General features: G+C 32.7%; 1 protein-coding gene across 3 annotated transcripts in view; it reads right to left on the bottom strand.

The window, feature by feature from the left end:
• LOC143065356 (uncharacterized) overlaps window positions 1-19,514 on the bottom strand; it is a 158,966-nt gene that overhangs the window by 8,755 nt on the left and 130,697 nt on the right. For all 3 annotated transcript variants that reach the window (XM_076238887.1, XM_076238888.1, XM_076238889.1), the window contains 13 exons: window positions 19,067-19,287; window positions 18,028-18,133; window positions 16,332-16,448; window positions 15,405-15,540; window positions 12,299-12,479; window positions 10,250-10,517; window positions 8,961-9,147; window positions 7,358-7,563; window positions 4,065-4,297; window positions 3,170-3,323; window positions 2,047-2,225; window positions 1,643-1,786; window positions 166-334 (listed from right to left, as the gene is read on the bottom strand). In XM_076238887.1, coding sequence (XP_076095002.1) covers window positions 166-334; window positions 1,643-1,786; window positions 2,047-2,225; window positions 3,170-3,323; window positions 4,065-4,297; window positions 7,358-7,563; window positions 8,961-9,147; window positions 10,250-10,517; window positions 12,299-12,479; window positions 15,405-15,540; window positions 16,332-16,448; window positions 18,028-18,133; window positions 19,067-19,287 — 2,301 coding nt within the window. The remainder of the gene's footprint in view (window positions 1-165; window positions 335-1,642; window positions 1,787-2,046; window positions 2,226-3,169; window positions 3,324-4,064; window positions 4,298-7,357; window positions 7,564-8,960; window positions 9,148-10,249; window positions 10,518-12,298; window positions 12,480-15,404; window positions 15,541-16,331; window positions 16,449-18,027; window positions 18,134-19,066; window positions 19,288-19,514) is intronic.

Raw genomic sequence — 19,514 nt, 5'->3', positions numbered from 1 at the left:
TAAGAAAAAAATACAATTGAACTATGTCGCAACTAGTCTTCTCTTCTAATTTAACTTAACCATGTTAAAGCTGTAAGAAGTTAAATGTTCTATGTAATGCTATATGTTTTGTCTTTATTTATATATCAGATTGAGTATTGTTCTATAGTAACAGAACATGTTTACCTTTTGATATATCATTACATTTGTCTCCGTTTAATGCACAGTGGGAGTTTCTTGGAGAACAGACACAATGTCCAATGCATGAATGCGCCGAACATCGCCTGATTAGATCTAAAAACCCGCCTGGTATTAACTGAAACTGACTGTGGATCATTCTACTCCATAAACCAACCTGCGAAGTACATTTCTAAAGGAATTAAAAAAATGTTGCTCAACATCCAGACAAGTCTAAAACTATAACCACCAAGACATGAGAATAAGACTGTTTACCTATGATGTAAAAATGCATATTAAATACCACGCCTATAGTTTGTACGATAAACGTTCGCTTCCTCCAAAAGACAGATAATAAGAACTAAAATCAAAATAGCTGAAAGTCCATATCATTTGAAGGTAAAAACCACTGGAGTAAAAGATAAAAAAAAGAGTAAAAATTGAGATGATTATTCAATTTTATGTTCAGTTAACTCATAAATATGGCGTATCAATTGCTTGTCAAAATAAGACTGGTTTGAAACTTGACAGGTATACTTCGAGAAACGAAATGTACATCGTTTGTGTTGATGACCCAATGGAGGTATAAAATACATATAGTACTTATCAGAACGGTGCAAAACGTTAAAAACAAAAATGTGTCCCTTGTATACGGATGCCCCGCACTAGCATTTTTTTGGTTTAATGGACCGTGAAAATGGGGGAAAAACTCTACTTTGGCATTAAAATCAGAAAGATAATATCGTAGGAAACATGTGTACTAAGTTTCAAGTTGCTTGAATTTCACCTTCATCAAAAACTACCTTGACCAAAACTTTAACCTGAAACTTGCACTATCATCTTCTATGTTCAGTGGACCGTAAAAATTGGGGGGATCTCTAATTTGGCAATAAAATTAGAAAGATCATGTCATAAGGGACATGAGTACTAAGTTTCAAGTTGATTGGACTTTAACTTCATCAAAAACTACCTCGACCAAAAACTTTAACCTGAAGCAGGACAGACGAACGGACGAACGGAATAACGGACTCACAGACCAGAAAACATAGTGCCAATAAATGGGGCATAATAAAAAAATAAAAAAGTAAGAAAATGGCTAGAAAATTGTGCAAAATACGTTAATGTATTTTGAATTCGTTTATTCTATTTGAACTCATTCAGATATGTACGGAATATATTTCCATCATCACTATAGCATTTAGGTAAAAAGGGCTTTTCGAATTTGTTTCTGTAAAGTTTCATCGACCTTGATACTACCCTTTACAACAACGTATTGTTTTTAAGGTACTCTTCTTCTATGATGTATGGTAGTATATATTCTCATTTTAATGAGTCTCGCTTTTGTGCTTAGTCGTTTGTCACTCACCGTCATGAGATGCTATACAAAACATATTATTCCCGAAATTAAACAGTTCACATCAACGAAACCGAAATTGTGTCTTCGATTTTTACAATGATTTATTATATAAACTAAATTTTATTTTACCTTGTTTACAGCCCAAACGCTAACAAAAATATCAGCGTAGTTTGTAAGTTTTTGCGTTGGAACAGTAAAGTATTGTAGTGGACCTTCATCTTTATACTGTATACCAGATTCATTATGTGTAAAGATCATCGGAATTCCTGGTACCTGAAATATATTTTTGTCCTATATAAAAGTACACTTCTATTGTTTATTATATTTTACTGAGCACAAATGTTTTATGATAATTATTTTACCTACTTTGTTTTTAAACATAATAAGAGTCCTTTGGTTTTATTTTGATATCCAGTTGACGTCATTTTGATAATTCAATCATTTCATTTTTACAAAATTTATCAAAAACTTATGACTCATTGTTAAAAGAAATTTATCATGATTGAGATATTTTATATTGTCATACTACATACCTTGTTTAAATCATTAGCCATAAAGTCACTACCAACAGATACATGGTAACTACTTATTCCTGAATGGATATCAGAAAATCCTAGCCACGACATATTAAGTCTAAAATCCGACCAAGTCATCCAGCCAGACGTATGACGCTCTAATTCAGCTGCATGGTAGGTACTTATAGCAAACATGCCTATAAAACGGTATTTTATTACTTTCGAATTTTCAAAGGACAAATAATTAGAAGCAATAAATTATTTTAAAAATTGTAATAAAAATAGTACTTGTTTAACTGCACCATATGCACATTTTGACAATTATTGTATCTTCAGTGATGCAATTGTAATAAATAACGATATATCATTATCACTGGTTAATGTTGTCAACATGCTGAAATGCTGCTGTCATTAAATCTTACTTTATATTTTTTTCCAATTTTAGAAATGGGGAATATCATATACAGGTCCATTCAAATGCGGAGACGTAAACCAGGTTTGAGGGTGATCAATCTCCCTTTTCATTACATAGTGATATAACAGCTCACATTAAGCATAAACTGTAAGAATCAGTTAAAAAGAACTTAATTCATCAGATCGACACAAATCATAGACACAACTAATTACACAAAAGAACAATCTACGAACACTAGCATTTAATGAAAGCTACTTAAAATTCATTGCAAAAAAAAAAAATAATTAAAAACTAAAATACCAATTAAAACACATACAGTGAATTATTGCAAAGATGTAATAAACTGTGTATAGCAATTCAAGAGCTGTTCCACTGATTTCTGGGATTCTTTTTGTTTCGCTTTGCATGCACTGATTTTGTGTCATGAATGGATAACCCGTATTCTTTAATTTTCTATTAAGAAAATATGTCATTTTTTCGATTAAAATACGACAACTTATAATACATTTTACCGGTTTTTAATTACAAAAAACCAAATTGAGTAGAATACATTGTAACTTGTATGCGGTATCAAAATCAAATCAAATAAAGTAAAATGATTAATAAATGATTCCGTGCTTGATCTACCTAACAATCTAATTTAGCATTTAATTAGTATCACAATAACCACAATAATTATCATAAAAAACACACATATATATTAAAACACGACTCTCTTTTACATACCGGCTACTGGTGGCGATGTATCTACCAATATATTGTCCGAATCTGTTTCAACACATATTTTTGCACCGTTACATACAATGAGTTTAATAATATATATGCCACCATCATGAAATTCTAAACCAGTCAATGTATATCCAGTTGTAATACCATTCAGCTGAAATTGATTAAAAAATATATAATGCTTTTTCAGTTCATAGCTAACTCTGTATGATCGACTGTCATTTAGCCTTCCATCTGGTTCATTAATTCATCAAACATAGAGTTTTTTATACATATTTATATCTAGTAAAGATATAGTTTGCGAACATAATAAGTTATACAGGTCTCCTGTTATGAAAGCATAACTCGCGATGTCTTGTTAAATAATATCATCATAAGGAGGAGGACAACATTTGTTCATTCTCAGCTCAGACATTTCATCTGGTGTCTTCAGATCCCAGAAACATGTCACATGCGATTGGATGTACATGAACATGGTATTGTTCAAACAGTTATGACAGTGAGCATGTCTCTTGCGATTGGGTGTATAGGAACATGTTATTGTTCAAACAGTTATGACAGTGAAAATGTTATAGTCTTGATTTCTTTCGTTTGTAATCTTGTTTTCATGAATGAGGAGCGATTGTATTTGAAGCACATTGCTTTTATTGAATCCGTGTATAATAATGAGATAGTCCTATAAAAGTTTCCGTTTTGCGATTTTTCAAATAAATTTACATAATTGTGTATGTAAAGTAATATGTTGACCTTTTTTTGCGATTACCGTTACTGTTTTATCTTGACTAGAAAAATGACTAAAAAAAATCAAGGCTATATTGGGATTTTCTAGCTCTCTTTGTTTTTAGACAACTTCTTTGGAATCAATTCAAAGAGATAGTTTGATAAAGTAGTTTACCTGAGTTGATGTCATGTTGAATTCTCCACCAATACGTGTACCCATTGACAAATACTGTCGTTCAATAAATGATTGCTCATCTTCTACGTTCCATTTTATTCTCATTGTTGACCGAACTTGAACAGAATCTGATTCGGCTGATCCTAGATCGTGTGACAGAGAAGGACGTTGTATAATCACTGGAGCTGATAAGTCTATCTGGAAACCATTTGATGTTGATTCGGAAAAAAGTCCTGAATGTAAGCAACGACAATTTTATGAACAAGATGCACTTATTATAGAAACCCAAGAAGTGAATGGTATGTGTACCAAGAAATACTTTATTGACAATGAGTTATTCATTTTTGTTTGTCTTTACTTGTTTATAGGTTTTATCGGAGGATTTATGGGATGATATTCTCCTGTGAATTTTTTGATATTTTCTGATTTATATGTATAGTTAGTAATTATTCTAATGGTAATACTTTTTCTTTATTGACCTCTGTTATAAGAATTATAATACTACCAATACTCAATAGGTCCGTAACGGTAAATGATGTTTACATTTAATAAGGACTTGATATTATACAAATAAAGCCATTATGAGACAGTGATACAAGGATTTCGATTTGAAAGTAGTATATTGACGTAGGACTGAGTCCGCTGTTGATATACCTCTTTAGGTCTATATATTCCCGTTTCGACTAATCAGTGTTCGCAAAAATCCGAATGTTTTAATCATTACCCAGCCTAGTGGGAAACACTAAGTTTTTCTAGGTTTAAAAGAAAATGAGCAAAAATGTACTGAACAGTAAAGGTCAATAATTTACCAAAAAGATAATACAAAAAACACTATAATACGTAGTCAAGCAGATAATCAAAGTCAGTACCGGGTATCTTTACTTCAAGACCTTCATGTTTTTTTGGAAAGTTGATACGAATTATTTATCAATATTTATTTTTTTGTTGTTATATTCAAAATATATATATAAAAAGAAGATGTGGTATGAATGTCTATGAGACAACTACCAACAAAATTTCACCATCCCCTTTTCATTGCTTTCTTGCAATATCAAGCTTACCGTATGTGTCATATATGGGCATATGTATGCAATCAGAATCTTCCATAGATTTTATATCCAGTATATTAAATGGTAAAATATAATTTCTTTTGAGTGTATCCATGGCAACAATCTGCATTTATTTGTTATAAAATATTACAAAAAGGGGCGGGGGGGGGGGGGGGAAGATGTCACATATTTCCCCAAAATTTGGCTAAAAGTAGAATTTCAATCGCTTGAAGTAATACCTTTTCTGAATCTGTGTATATATATCATTCAGCAAATCCAATGAAAATCATATGTCTTTCATCTCATTTTTTTGTAAAATTGCATCAAAAACTTCGTGTAGAAAAAGAGTGTTTGTAAACATTACATTACAATTTTTGGACCAATGACCGGTCTAGCTATGAAAATACGGATTGTCAAACAGAAAACAGCCCATAAAACATGTAAAAAATTATCTTGATGCTCTTATAAACCATCTTTGAAGGCTAAATTAGCACTCAGCTGTCTAAAAATGAATTTTATTACACAATAACTTTCCTATTTGAAAAATCCACAGGGGCCAAAATGCGAAACTAAACTCCTAACTGTGTATTGCTACCAAAGCACATAGTCATATGTCTTTATCGTGTATAGAAATGAATTTGAAACAAAGGTCAAAATCTAGAACGTCCAATAAATCTCAAATCAAAAGACCCTAGGTCTTTATCACTTATGGTTTACCAGTAAGAAATGCATATTCTGATATCAAACATAAAAGGGGAAAAACTCTCATATGGAATCTATTTACGGCTTTGGTCAAAATAAGACAAAACATCATGAGGATATAACGAGCTATTTGGAAAAATAAATTTGTCAGTTTCTTATACGGTTGCGAAGCCTAAGAGATAACAAGAAAAAAGTGTTCGGGGAGATAACTCTTATATGGGAAAGTATTCGGTTAAGCAGAGTTAGTTTAAAAAGCGTATAAACTGTTCGATAAAAAGTAAAATCACAAAAATACTGAACTCAGAGGAAAATCAATTCGGAAAGTCCATACTCACATGGTAAAATCAAATAACAAAACGCATCAAAAACGAACGGACAAGAACTGGCATATTCCTGACTTGGTACAGGCATTTTCCAATGTAGAAAATGGTGGATTGAACCTGGTTTTATAGCTAGCTAAACCTCTCACTTGTATGACAGTCGTATCACATTCACGATATCATATTCTAAAAATCTAAGCGACATCTTGCGAAACAAAAATAAATAGCGAAGGAATTTTTTTTTACTACCGTCCTTAACAGGACCATTCCCGATTAAAATTTATTAAAAGTCTGATCAAGATCCTATGAATTGTGGATGGAAATTCAAACTTTAATTAAAATTTGTAAAAAAAAAAATATTTAATCACGACAACAATCAGATATTGTTCAGGAAGCGTCGATATTCAACAATTTCCAAGCGAATTTATCCCGATAATCCCGTTCTAAATCCGCTTATAATCCGATTTTTTTTTACGCCAGGTAAAATTCGACCGAGTCTGTCACGACTGCGTCCCGATTCTACCGAATGTAATCCGACAGAGATCAGATAGTGATAAGACAGTGAACCGACGCTGACGGAAGTTATCCGTTAAACTGTCGGCATACTCGGGATGATCAGGTACTGTTGGAACGTAATCCTACCACGGTCCGCTCTATCGCATTGCAAACGGCTTTGTCTGGTCTCAGTCGTATTGTATTCTGTAATTACTCTGACATGGGTATCATTGACGAATTTAGAATTAATAACGGGACTGTTTCGGAACGGTTTCGGCAAAACCGGTTCGCAATCGACAAGATCTGGATGCAATCTGGACTCAATTGGCAGAAAAAACAGCAATGACAATTTCTCCAGATCATTCCCGTTCCACAGGACAACGTCCCGAATACACAAAACATTGTTAGGAATTCGATCCGATACAGCAGAATCTGTCACGACATAGGCACGTTTGTAATCCGACTAGACAAAATCGGCTGTGTTTCCCCGAATGTTACGGGACGCACCTAACAGTCGGGGTGCTTTGCCGAGCTATTCGGACCCTTCCCGACCAGTAGGAATCTGTTACGAACTAAAACGACTGCGTTCACACATTAATAGGACATTCCAGATAATTGAGGATACTAATCCGACTTTTTCACTTTTCGTGTCGTATCGCTGTCTGATCTCAAACGGGAGCAATAATCCGCAATGTGTGAACCCATCATTACAGATAATATTTCTTACCGACTTTGTTATATGCCCTGATAGTTATATAAATTCTTTTTTCCAAAGGCAATTGAACGTCCGTCATAAGAAATATGTCTGTTAGTGGTAACTTTGTTGGTGTGATGATATCGCTTGCACCAGTACTTGACCCAGCTCTGACCACAAAATGATCTATACCAGATTGAGCATCTTTGAAGCCAAACCATTTTGCACTTATATAATTTCTGTAAAAAATACCAATAATATAACAATATGTTACACAGCATCTTTTTATATAATTAATTTATAATGCTCTCTAAATCTTTAACAGTTTTGACATGTAAGTGATGTTTGTGAATTCTAAAGAAGGGGAATCAGAAACAACTAAAACTCAAATCCTTTTAATTTTCACCTGTACGTTCAAAAACGAAAGACAAAATATTGCTTCGTCCGTGTTTTAAAGTACAACCTAGTTTCCTTGCCACAGTTTTGATTGTTAATAAATCTTCTCATATATGACAAAAATTATTTTCATTTTTTAAATGACTTGAAAAATGACTAACATATCATTGTTATCCAATTCTATCTGAAGAGTGTATAAAAAAGAAGATGTGGTATGATTGCCAATCAGACAACTATCCACAAAAGACCAAAATGACACAGAAATTAACAACTATAGGTCACCGTACGGCCTTCAACAACGAGCAAAGCCCATACCTCATAGTCAGCTATAAAAGGCTCCGATAAGACAATGTAAAACAATTCAAACTAGAAAACTAACGGCCTTATTTATGTACAAAAAATGAACGAAAAACAAATATGTAACACATAAACAAACGACAACCACTGAATTACAGGCTCATGACTTGAGACAGGCACATACATAAATAATGTGGCGGGGTTAAACATGTTAGCGGGATCCCAACCCTCCCCTAACCTGGGACAGTGGTATAACAGTACAACATAAGAACGAACTGTAAAAATCAGTTGAAAAAGGCTTAACTCATCAGATGGACAAAAATACAAGTGAACGTGGCCGGGTACTTATACATCCCGACACAAAAAGACACAATGAACAGATCTGAGAGTACTTGCAGTCATCTGACAGCTAGTTCAAACCCCTCACAACTAATAATAAAATCATGCAACTAAGACTAAACTATCAATCCGTACACATCCAACATCCAATGGATTTAGTGTAATAGTCGGCTATTTTCAAAAGTTGAAATACTTAAAAAAAAAAACAATATTTGGATACTTTTGTCAAAAAAAGCAAATAAATAGATATTCGTTCTTGCTTGTACTTGACGATACGTAAGTATATAAATTAACAAAACAATCTGGGATATCTCTGATATTGTCTCAATATACATGACTATATGACAGTTGTTATCCATTCGTTTGGTGTTTTTCAGCTTTTGATTTCGCCATTTGATTATGGTATACTTTCCGTTTTGAATTTTCCTCTGCATTCAGAATTTTTGTGATTTTACTTTTATAAAGTCTCTTTTGGCGTCATATGTAGCTTTGTCTTTACATCTGCTCCATCATAAGGCATTTAATAGTATACAAGCAAAAAAATACTAAGCAAAATAGTTCTGTAAACCCCATTGATACAATCTTAAAGAATTGAATTACCGACCGGACAGATTGATATTCCATATCATCGTCTGTTGTTCCATCCTGTACTATTCCAACTGTAGGGGGACTATTGTCAATAACAACACCATCTGACGTCACAAATGAGCAGAGGTTAGCTGTATTACATGCAGTTACAGTTGAAAAATAGGTTTCCCCGGATATAAGATGGATATGTGATAACGTGAACTCTACAAGTAAAACAAAACTATGTCCTTTAGAAAACAGATTGCTTATACAATAGACTGAGAATGATAAGATTTTTTTTGTATACATTACCGTATAAGTTTTTGTCACTGTTTGTGCATAGAAAACTTAAATAAAAAATGTCAGTAACTATGTGAACATGTCTTAAAGTGTGTGCTCAAAGTTTCATTCGTATCACAATTTTCGTATCAACATGCAAAAGGAATGAAAGATCTCAAAATAGTCTTCTAAAATTTATCGAAAATGTTTCTAGACTAAGGACATCTTAGGAGTATTAAGATTTTGACGAACTAGTCTATTTGTAAATGATGATTTTTATCATGGCCTACATAATAATGAAATATCAATATTTTAAACAAAACTTCGTATAAATGAAAAGGTTAAAATATCGTTATTTATCACATACTCAGAGAAAAACAAGATATAGTTGTACCCCATGATAAAACTAATTCTATCATATACTTATAGAAAATAATGGTATAATTGTACACCATAATTAAACTTATTTGTACATATATTTATTAGTTAAATTTGACAAATAGCCATAGCCGTGATATATGACTTTTGTTCTCAACTGCTTCCAGGGTATATCAACTGCTTCCGTTTTATATCAACAGTTTCGTGTTATTGCATGCCTTTTTGTTACGTTATTGCGTGACCTTTTAACGCCAATCGGCAAATCCTGGAAATGCACCTCAGTGATACGTATTTTGGTGTATATCATAACACTGTTGAATAACAAAATATTAGAATTCAGGAAAATATAATATTTAAAAATTAAAAACAAATATTAAAACAAATTCTTGTTTATTAAGTTTTAAAAATTATTCTGTATGCCATCTGCTAAAGTATATGGTAAAAAGAACATAACATATAATTTTTCATATCAGACCCATTTTCAGCCCGTGGTCAAAATCATCCCTCGAGCCTGTCAGCTCTCGGGATTATATCATGACCTAGGTCTGATAGGAAAAATGCCATGTTATAAATTATATATACCATGGCTACATTAAAAAGAAATATCAATATTTTTAACAAAACTCCTGATAAATGAGGAGGTTAATACATGTATATTGTATAGTATACCGTTATGAGCTCCAATATACTGTTGCTCTATAACATTGCTACATCCAGCACACGTTCCTATGTGTACAAAGTAGTTCTTGATGATTGTGTGGGGATCATGAAAACCTTCCCAGTGTACACTGATTGAAGACATATCTGTTTGATAATCGATATCTAAGGGACTGGTGTCTTTAATGCCGTCGTAAACGTGTCCTGTTACAGGTGGTGACATATCAAATATGTACGCCCAAGAGGAAGATATAGTCCCCAAACCGGCTTTATTGAAACTCTAAAATATGACAAACTTTATATATATAATAATAGAGATGTTATAATTCCAACATAGGATAAGGTTCTTTTATATCATCAACGTCAGCTGTTTTTGAATGACCCTGGACACTTTTGATGGTAGAAGCACATAATGAAATAGCCAATTATTTAAAGGTTAGGTTAATACGTAAATGTATGTGTACACTTTTAAAAGTGAAACAATTGGCCATTTCAGATCTTTTCCTTTCTTCAAATGAAAACGAATATTTTTTTCAATTTGCCTTTAAGTCCACGTCAAACGCAAAATTATTTAGATTTGTATATTTGAATCGTACAAATCATCGAACCTGATAGCTAATTTGAGATTTAACACCACGAGTAACACATTAAGTGCGAAAATTGAACCCTCGATTATTCTTAATATTTATTTCGTTTTAAAGTATTAGATAAAACTAGGCATCTTTCTTCCATGATATGAAAGTCATTAAGAGACAATAAATAATATCATTCATATTTTCATAACGTTTTATATCATTTTATTAAATTTCTTATCATAGATAAAACTTTTTACGCGCGTTTAGTTTGTGCCATTGAAGACTGGTATTACCTAATTGATATATTGGTTGATTCATAAGTAGTTTTTTGGTGTTTCGCGACACTTGTAGAATTGTGAACTTTTTCGAAAGAATCTTTATTTATGTAGAGGAAGTCAGAGTGCCCGGATAAAATCACCAAACTCTTGACACGTAAACTGGCAATTCTAGTCAATTACGTTTGAAGTCTAATGCACTTACCACGTGTGGGGTTCGGGCTAGCAACTTCAGTGGTGACAGGCTTGTGATACAGAAGATGAACTACTAAGACCACTCGGTCAAAGTATAATGATGTTTAAGGTAGATCATAAGTAAATATTTTTTGAGACAGAATTTTCTTATACTTAGCCAGGATGAAGATTTTAATATGCTCTTTTCAAATATATAATAAAAAGAAGGGGTCACCGTGCTATTTTTCAAGCTATGAGTCGTTGAAAATTGCCTAAATTTGATTAGATTGTTCTTAGGAAAACACATTTGTGTGTATAAAAAAAAATCTATGCGATAGAATTTTGAAAAAAAATGTGAAAAGATAGGTTTTTGTAATATGTATTAAGAAAATAAAAAGAAAAAATGGTGTCACCGAACTTGTTTTCTTGCTACAAGTAAAAAGAAAAAAATTCCCTATCTGTCCAGTATAAATTTTTTACTAAAAGAGTTATCTTCCCTTAAATGACTCGTTTGAAAAAAATGATTCTAAAAGCAAGAAAATTTATATTTGTTTAAATATTTTGGATTATACAATAAATTGCCAAGTTTTCTTTACATTATTAAACAGTCTAACCAATAAATTGCAAATCTGTCTTCAAATTTGCAGATTTAGGCAAATAACTAGACCGATTTTTTACTGTGATTGTTCAATCCAAGATGGCGGTATACCATGAATCTACCTTAATTGAAAGTAGTTTAATGTGACTCTTTTGTGTCCCATTGGTGACTTCATAAAAGTGTTTTTAATTATTATTTTTAAATATGTTGTTTTTGTGCCATGTTAACATAGGTTCTAATCGATTGTCTCCAATAATAAGAATGTGATGCTTTCCATAACTTAAACTATAAATAAATGCATCTAATTTCGAAATATTGTTTTGTTTTGTTATACACAAAATAATAGGTCTCACTATTTTCCGAGAATAGAATGTTCTCTTGCGAATAATATCTCCATTAAATATGCTTCATATGAGGCCTAACAATAATGAACACGTACCTTTACAGATATAAAATAAGAATGACCATTATCAAGTTCAGGCGTGTTGTCTTCTGCAGATGATGCGCAATTTTGTGAAGAAATGTGAAATGGAATGACGTCATCCTGACCAGCTTTTGATCCAACACCCCATTCATAGTAATCAATTCCACTTTCAGGATCCTCAAATACACCAATCCAACTATACAAGGTCAAATAAGTTAATCAAAATTTTAATAATTTTCCAAAGACAAAATAACAAGTGTCTTAACAGAGAAAACATGTTGTTCTATTGTAAAGTTTTATAAAAAGAGCTTGAATACACCAAGGGGACATTCAAAATTCGTCAGTCGAGATAAACTGACACATTAATTACAGAAGACGACGAAAAGACAAGTTTAAAGGACACAAAATAGAAAATTAAAGACTGAGCCCGCGAGCCGCAAGTTTGCTCGTTGTTGTAGACCGTTCGGTTACCTATACATGCTGTATATTCTGACTTCTACGTAAATGGTCTTTAGTGGAAATTTGTCTCTTTACCAATACTACCACATCTTCTTACTTAAATGTATTCCTGATCATAAATGTTACACAAATTTTCAAAAAAGTGAACCAACCACGAAGTCTTAATCAAAACTTTCGAAGAATAACGTCAATATTTCCATTTGAAACTCATAGATGAATACCCTTGTACATGTAGCTTTTTTTAATAGGATTTGATCCGCAAACAAGAAAACCATTAAAGGGAATGTAAACTCTGAAATCTCGTATCAATTTGAAGATTTAGATATTCTGAATGAATACACTTCTGGAATTTTGTGCAAAGAAATTGAAAGCTCACAATGTGGAAGCTGGCATCAACTCTATCGTCGAAAAAAGGGTTGTTCTCAATCGACTCTCAGTGTCAATTTCTAAGTAGCTGTATCTGTTGTATCATTTATTTTCAGTTTATTATTGTAGATATGTTTAACATAGTCACGAAATTTTTAACTATTTAATGAAAGAACATCAGTGATATAGTGGAATAAGAGGTCAACGAATGAGTCTTCTTTTCATTTCTTCTGAAAAGTTAGTCTTGATTCAAAGAAATACGGTTTTTGTCTTCTTCTTAATTGACAAGAATGAAGCTCAGTGTATTTGAAGATATGTTCATTCCCTAACGTTTTGGTCAATATTTGTTTTTAAAATTACTTTATAGTTGAAAACACAAATGAAAATGACGGTAGAAAATAGAGGCTAAAGATACCAACGCGATATTAAAACTCATACGTTTTATGCCCAAACAAACTGACAACGCCTTGGCAAAAAATAGAAAACCTCGAAATGACCGAAAAGTAAAACATAGAATACTAAACACGCACATCATCAAACAGAGGATTATCACGTGTGCTCCCGAAAGGTGAGCAAATCCTACATCAAACTTGGCACCCTTCGTAAGTATTAATGAATATACGAACCCGGTGATGAGTCTGTAGGTCACATTCAAGGAAAAGATAACTTACCGGCCATTTATCTCATTTGCATTTGTTATATGTCTTTCGTCAACTGTTATTTAACCAGTAAAGTCAGGTGGTGTTATATCCACTGTTATCGGATTTACCAGGCATTTATCTCACTTGCATTTGTCATATGTCTCCCGTCAACTGCTATTTTACCAGTAGTGTAAGGTGGTGTTATATCCACTGTTATAGTGTTATAGTGTCTTTGTAAATTGTGTTCTCCTATTTATTTATATTGTAGTCCTGTGTTGTCATTTAGATGTTATATTTCACATGGCCATAAAAGTGCGAGGTTTGGCATGCCACAAAACCAGGTTCAACCCACCATTTTTTCCCTTTAAAAATGCCCTGTACCAAGTCAGGATTATGGTCATTGTTATATTATAGTTTGTTTCTGTGTGTATTACATTATAACGTTGTGTCGTTTGTTTTCTCTTATTTTTGAGTGTAAATTCACATTGCGATAAGACGTGTCATGGTACTTGTCTATCCCAAATTCATGTATTTGGTTTTGATGTTATATATATATGTTATATTTGTTATTCTCGTGGGATTTTGTCTATGTGTGTTACATTTTAGTGTTATGTCGTTGTTCTCCTCTTATATTTAATGCGTTTCCCTCGGTTTTTGTTTGTTACTCCGATTTTGTTTTTTGTCCATGGATCTATGAGTTTTGAACAGCGGTATACTACTGTTGCCTTTATTTATAGGACTTACCAGGCATTTTTCTCACTTGCATTTGTCATGTGTCTCCCGTCAACTGTTATAGATCTACCAGTCGTGTCAGGTGGTGTTATATATCCACTGTTATAGGACTTATCAGGCATTTATCTCACTTGCATTTGTCATATGTCTCCCGTGAACTGTTATAGATTTACCAGTAGTGTCAGGTGGTGTTATATATCCACTTTTATAGGACTTACCAGGCATTTATCTCACTTACATTTGTCACATGTCTTCCGTCAACTGTTATTTTACCAGTAGTGGCAGGTTGTGTTATATCCATTGTTATAGGACTTACCAGGCATTTATCTCACTTGCATTTGTCATATGTCTCCCGTCAACTGTTATAGATCTACCAGTAGTGTAAGGTGGTATTATATCCACTGTTATAGGACTTATCAGGCATTTATCTCACTTGCATTTGTCATGTGTCTCCCGTCAACTGTTATAGATCTACCAGTAGTGTAAGGTGGTGTTATATCCACTGTTATAGGACTTACCAGGCATTTACCTCACTTGCATTTGTCATGTGTCTCCCGTCAACTGTTATAGATCTACCAGTAGTGTAAGGTGGTATTATATCCACTGTTATAGGACTTACCAGGCATTTATCTCACTTGCATTTGTTATATGTCTCCCGTCAACTGCTATTTTACCAGTAGTGTAAGGTGGTGTTATATCTACTGTTATAGGACTTACCAGGCACTTATCTCACTTGCATTTGTCATGTGTCTCCCGTCAACTGTTATAGATCTATCAGTCGTGTCAGGTGGTGTTATATATCCACTGTTATAGGACTTATCAGGCATTTATCTCACTTGCATTTGTCATATGTCTCCCGTCAACTGTTATAGATTGACCAGTAGTGTCAGGTGGTGTTATATATCCACTGTTATAGGACTTACCAGGCATTTATCTCACTTGCATTTGTCATATGTCTCCCGTCAACTGTTATAGATTTACCAGTAGTGTCAGGTGGTGTTATATCGACTGTTATAGGACTTGCATTAACAGTTGTACTTCTATTCAAAAAGTCAAAACCTAATAATGAAAGAAGTATTTTAATGCGGATTTTTAACTTTAAAACAACCAACATTTCAAACTAAAAGTTTGATTACTGTTCGGATACTGTTTGGACAATCAAGCTGTGATTCAAAAAATAAAACCTGATGTAGACGGTTGTTTATTTGTAATCTCTCTATAAAACTTGATTATAATTAAGATCTCTAACTTATTTGCTGATGTATATCAACAGGTGCTTTATTTTGTATCCTTATTTTTTCAGTATTGCTTTATTTTGCTGGATATGGATGTTTATACGCATTACACAGTTTAGCATGTCCCAATAAATGCTGATTCGTTTTTTCAGGATGCTCTAATGCGTAGTTTCTAAGATAAAAATAATGAAATGTCTTACATAGTCAATATATTTAAAGTATTGTATTAATACGCCATTAAAAAGCTGCTTTGGCTACGAGTGGCATGTTATATACTTATCTTTGTTACTGCAATGTATTTTATCGAATTCTTTCTATTTCATATCAGAATCATTATTTTCTTCTTTTAATTACACCATGACAAAACTTTTGGTATGTTCTTAGAAGCGTTAATAGTTATCAAAGGTACCAGGATTATAATTTAGTACGCCAGACGCGCGTTTCGGCTTCATAAGACTCATCAGTTACGCTCATATCAAAATATTTATAAAGCCAAACAAGTACAAAGTTGAAGGGCATTGAGGATCCAAAATTCCAAAAAGTTGTGCCAAATACGGATAAGGTAATCTATACCTGGGATAAGAATGTATTAATTTGATCATTATAAACAATTACCTGTTAATTTCACAAAGTATTCGTGTCCATTTTGTAAGTTGAGGCCATGGAATGAAACATGGTTTGTTATTCCTACATCCACATTATCAATTACATCATTTCCATTTTCCGTTGAACCTGTAAGTAAAAGATTATACAGGTATCACGTGTTTTTTTTTTAACAAAAGCAATACAAATTTTAAACATGTCCAATAATTTATACTTATTAGGTCTTATATTTCCTCTTATATTTAATGCGTTTCCCTCGGTTTTAGTTTGTTATCCCGATTTTGTTTTTTGTCCATGGATTTATGAGTTTTGAACAGCGGTATACTACTGTTGCCTTTATTTATCACTTTTCGGTAGAAATACCTATTATATTTGTTCTGATAATTTTTTTGTTTTCTTCATCCGCAATTTTATTTCTTGCGTATAATTTTTGTTTCGCAAAGTGTCGTTTAGATGTTTGGTATATGATATCGAACAGTGTATGCGCCTTTGAAATTCACCCTGCGTAATGGAATACTTTTCTTTGTAGGAGCTATCTCCCCGAACACTGTTTTCCTTGTGACTACATCTCCTCCGTAACCGTAAAAGAAAGAGACAAATTTATTTTATAAAAGTGCTCGTTATATCCTTCGCATGGTTTGTTTAATTTTGACCGAAGTGATACGAACACTCCATATGAGAGTTATTTCCCCTTATGTATTTGATATAAGTGATATGCATTTCTATCTTGTAAACCATCAGTGATAGAGACCTAGGATCTTTTGATTTGAGGTCCTTGGTACAAAAAAATGATAATAAGGTGAAGGTCAAAGGTCAAGGTCATATTCAAAATTTTGATTTTGGCTTATTTTCACTCATTTCCAAAAACCGTATAAGATATGGACACATTTTTTTACTAAATTTTAGTTGCAACATGTTGTAACATGTAAATTTGGATTGCAAGGGTACATTGACCGCAAAACGGAGTTTTCTCCCCTCTTGTATGTAAAAATATGCGTATGGTGATATTTGAACTCATTAACCAAATATAATTATGACCCATGGTCTTTTGATTTGAGGTCCTTGGTTTATGATCTTGAAATTAATCTCAAGGCCATAGCTTACTTTAACATTCTAGATTTTGACTTTTGTTTTTATCTCATATGTATACATGATAAAGCCATGAGACTTTTTCAATAGGTTTCAAACCATTTAACCTTTAAAAAAACAACCGGAAGTGACATTGAGTAAACCGGAAGTAGGTATTTTTGGTACTTTATTAATTTAAAATTATATAGAACCAGATATTTTTGAAATCAGTGTCAAGTAAATATTCAAATAGTATCGGAAGTAACATTTTTCAAACCGGAAAGTAACAAATGTTCTCCCTTATTTAAAAAATATTGTATAGAAAGCATATATTTTTGGAATCAGCGTACAATAAGCCTTTATTTGACGGTTTAATTACATTTTAAACCTAATTTTACTACTTTCATATTAAAATACATGGTTTTTGGTGGAAAGACCTGCAATTGTTCTCTGAACAATTAGTCTTTAATTTATATGATTTCTGTTCCTTATTTTAAGAGACTTTTTCTCTTAAACCAACATTTAAAAGGGTAGGTAGTGGTTGCTTAATCAAAATCTGAACACTTTTGATAATCAAGAATGTAATACCTTGCGTTTTTCCTTATCGCAAATTTACCAAATTAAGAAAAATCAAACTTACCAACAGATACAACGTATTTTGATATACCGGTTGAGTGCATAGATTTATCAAGTTCCTCAACATCTATAAAAGAATCCCAGGTGATTGATATGTCTGACGATGATGTCTGTAAATAAAACATAGTATGTGTAACATTAGTTGATTGATTGTCTTTTGCTTAACGTTTAGTGGCAACTATTTTGCAATCGATCGGAATATGCCGGTATGTTTGATAGAATTTGCCATGCGAAAGTTAACCTAGGGATTGTCTAAGTGTTGTCAAAGGGGTTCTTTAATGTGCAGATGACAAATTTACAGTCCCAGTTCTGATTAGACGTGACTGCCAATTTATGCATTATTTTTTTTAATCTAGTATATCCTACCCTAGATCTAATGGAAGTATTTTGTAAACCCATCTTAATATGATAGAAATGTTTAGAAATATGATCAAAGATTCGTAATGAATCATCTTTCAATAATATAAAGAATGTCAAATCCGATCACAGTAGTGTATGGGATAAAAGTCTTATTCATAACAAAAGTAGTTTATGCGTGACGACTTAAACAAGATAAAAGTTAATTTGATTTTAATTTAAGAATATCGTTAGTTGATGAATGAATGAATGATTGGGGTCTAATATTCTAATTTTATATTGATATAAACCATGCTTTAAACTCCTGCGAAAAAAAGTGAAATATGCAGGAAGACATAACATATACCTAGACACAAGCCGGCCAGACTTTGCTCCTACTCCTAAAAGCCACTAACATACCGAAATAGCTACACATGCCATTATTCAGTCTTTAATTTGAACTCATTAAAAATCGAAACCTCAATTGTGTGCACGGATTGTACCACAAAGCCACACATATGATTAGCCGTTGCTTAGATTTCAAATTTATTACTCACTGAAACACTTCGGAATAAGTAATGGTATTTAGAGTTCAACCATCAGTACTATAGTAGTATTTAGAAATCTGACCTGAAAATTATGATAAGTTTTATAGTCCGACCTTCAACCTCACGGTAGGAATTGGAATAAGTAGTTATAACACGTACCTGGTAATTTGAGTTTGGATTGTTTCCGACCCATAATTGTCCGGAAGATGGTGGTGTAAGGTCAACCGTAACTCCATCGCTACAATCATAAACCTCTTCAAGTGTTTCTGTCCATTTTTCATACTTAATTTCAGTCTTGTTCGCATGAATGCACACAATATAACGATGACCATGGTGTAAACTATTTGTTTTGTTGAAAATAACATTGACATACTGCTCATCTACAAGAAATTAACTAAAACTGCTATTACTTCGTTCGGTGACCTATAAATATTAATTTCTGTGGCGTTTTGTATCTTGTGGAGACATGTCTCATTGGCAAGCATACCACATCTTCTTTTCTATAATTGATATTAAAACACAAATTTGTGTTTGACCTCACGGAGGATAATGAAGAAAGCATACTACAATGGAATACCTTACTGATATGATTCATATTATATGGTGG

Source organism: Mytilus galloprovincialis, chromosome 2, assembly GCF_965363235.1.
Source record: "Mytilus galloprovincialis chromosome 2, xbMytGall1.hap1.1, whole genome shotgun sequence".
Classification (NCBI taxonomy): domain Eukaryota; kingdom Metazoa; phylum Mollusca; class Bivalvia; order Mytilida; family Mytilidae; genus Mytilus; species Mytilus galloprovincialis.
Note: the sequence above shows the minus strand (reverse complement) of the source record. Positions and strands in the feature narration are given on the sequence as shown.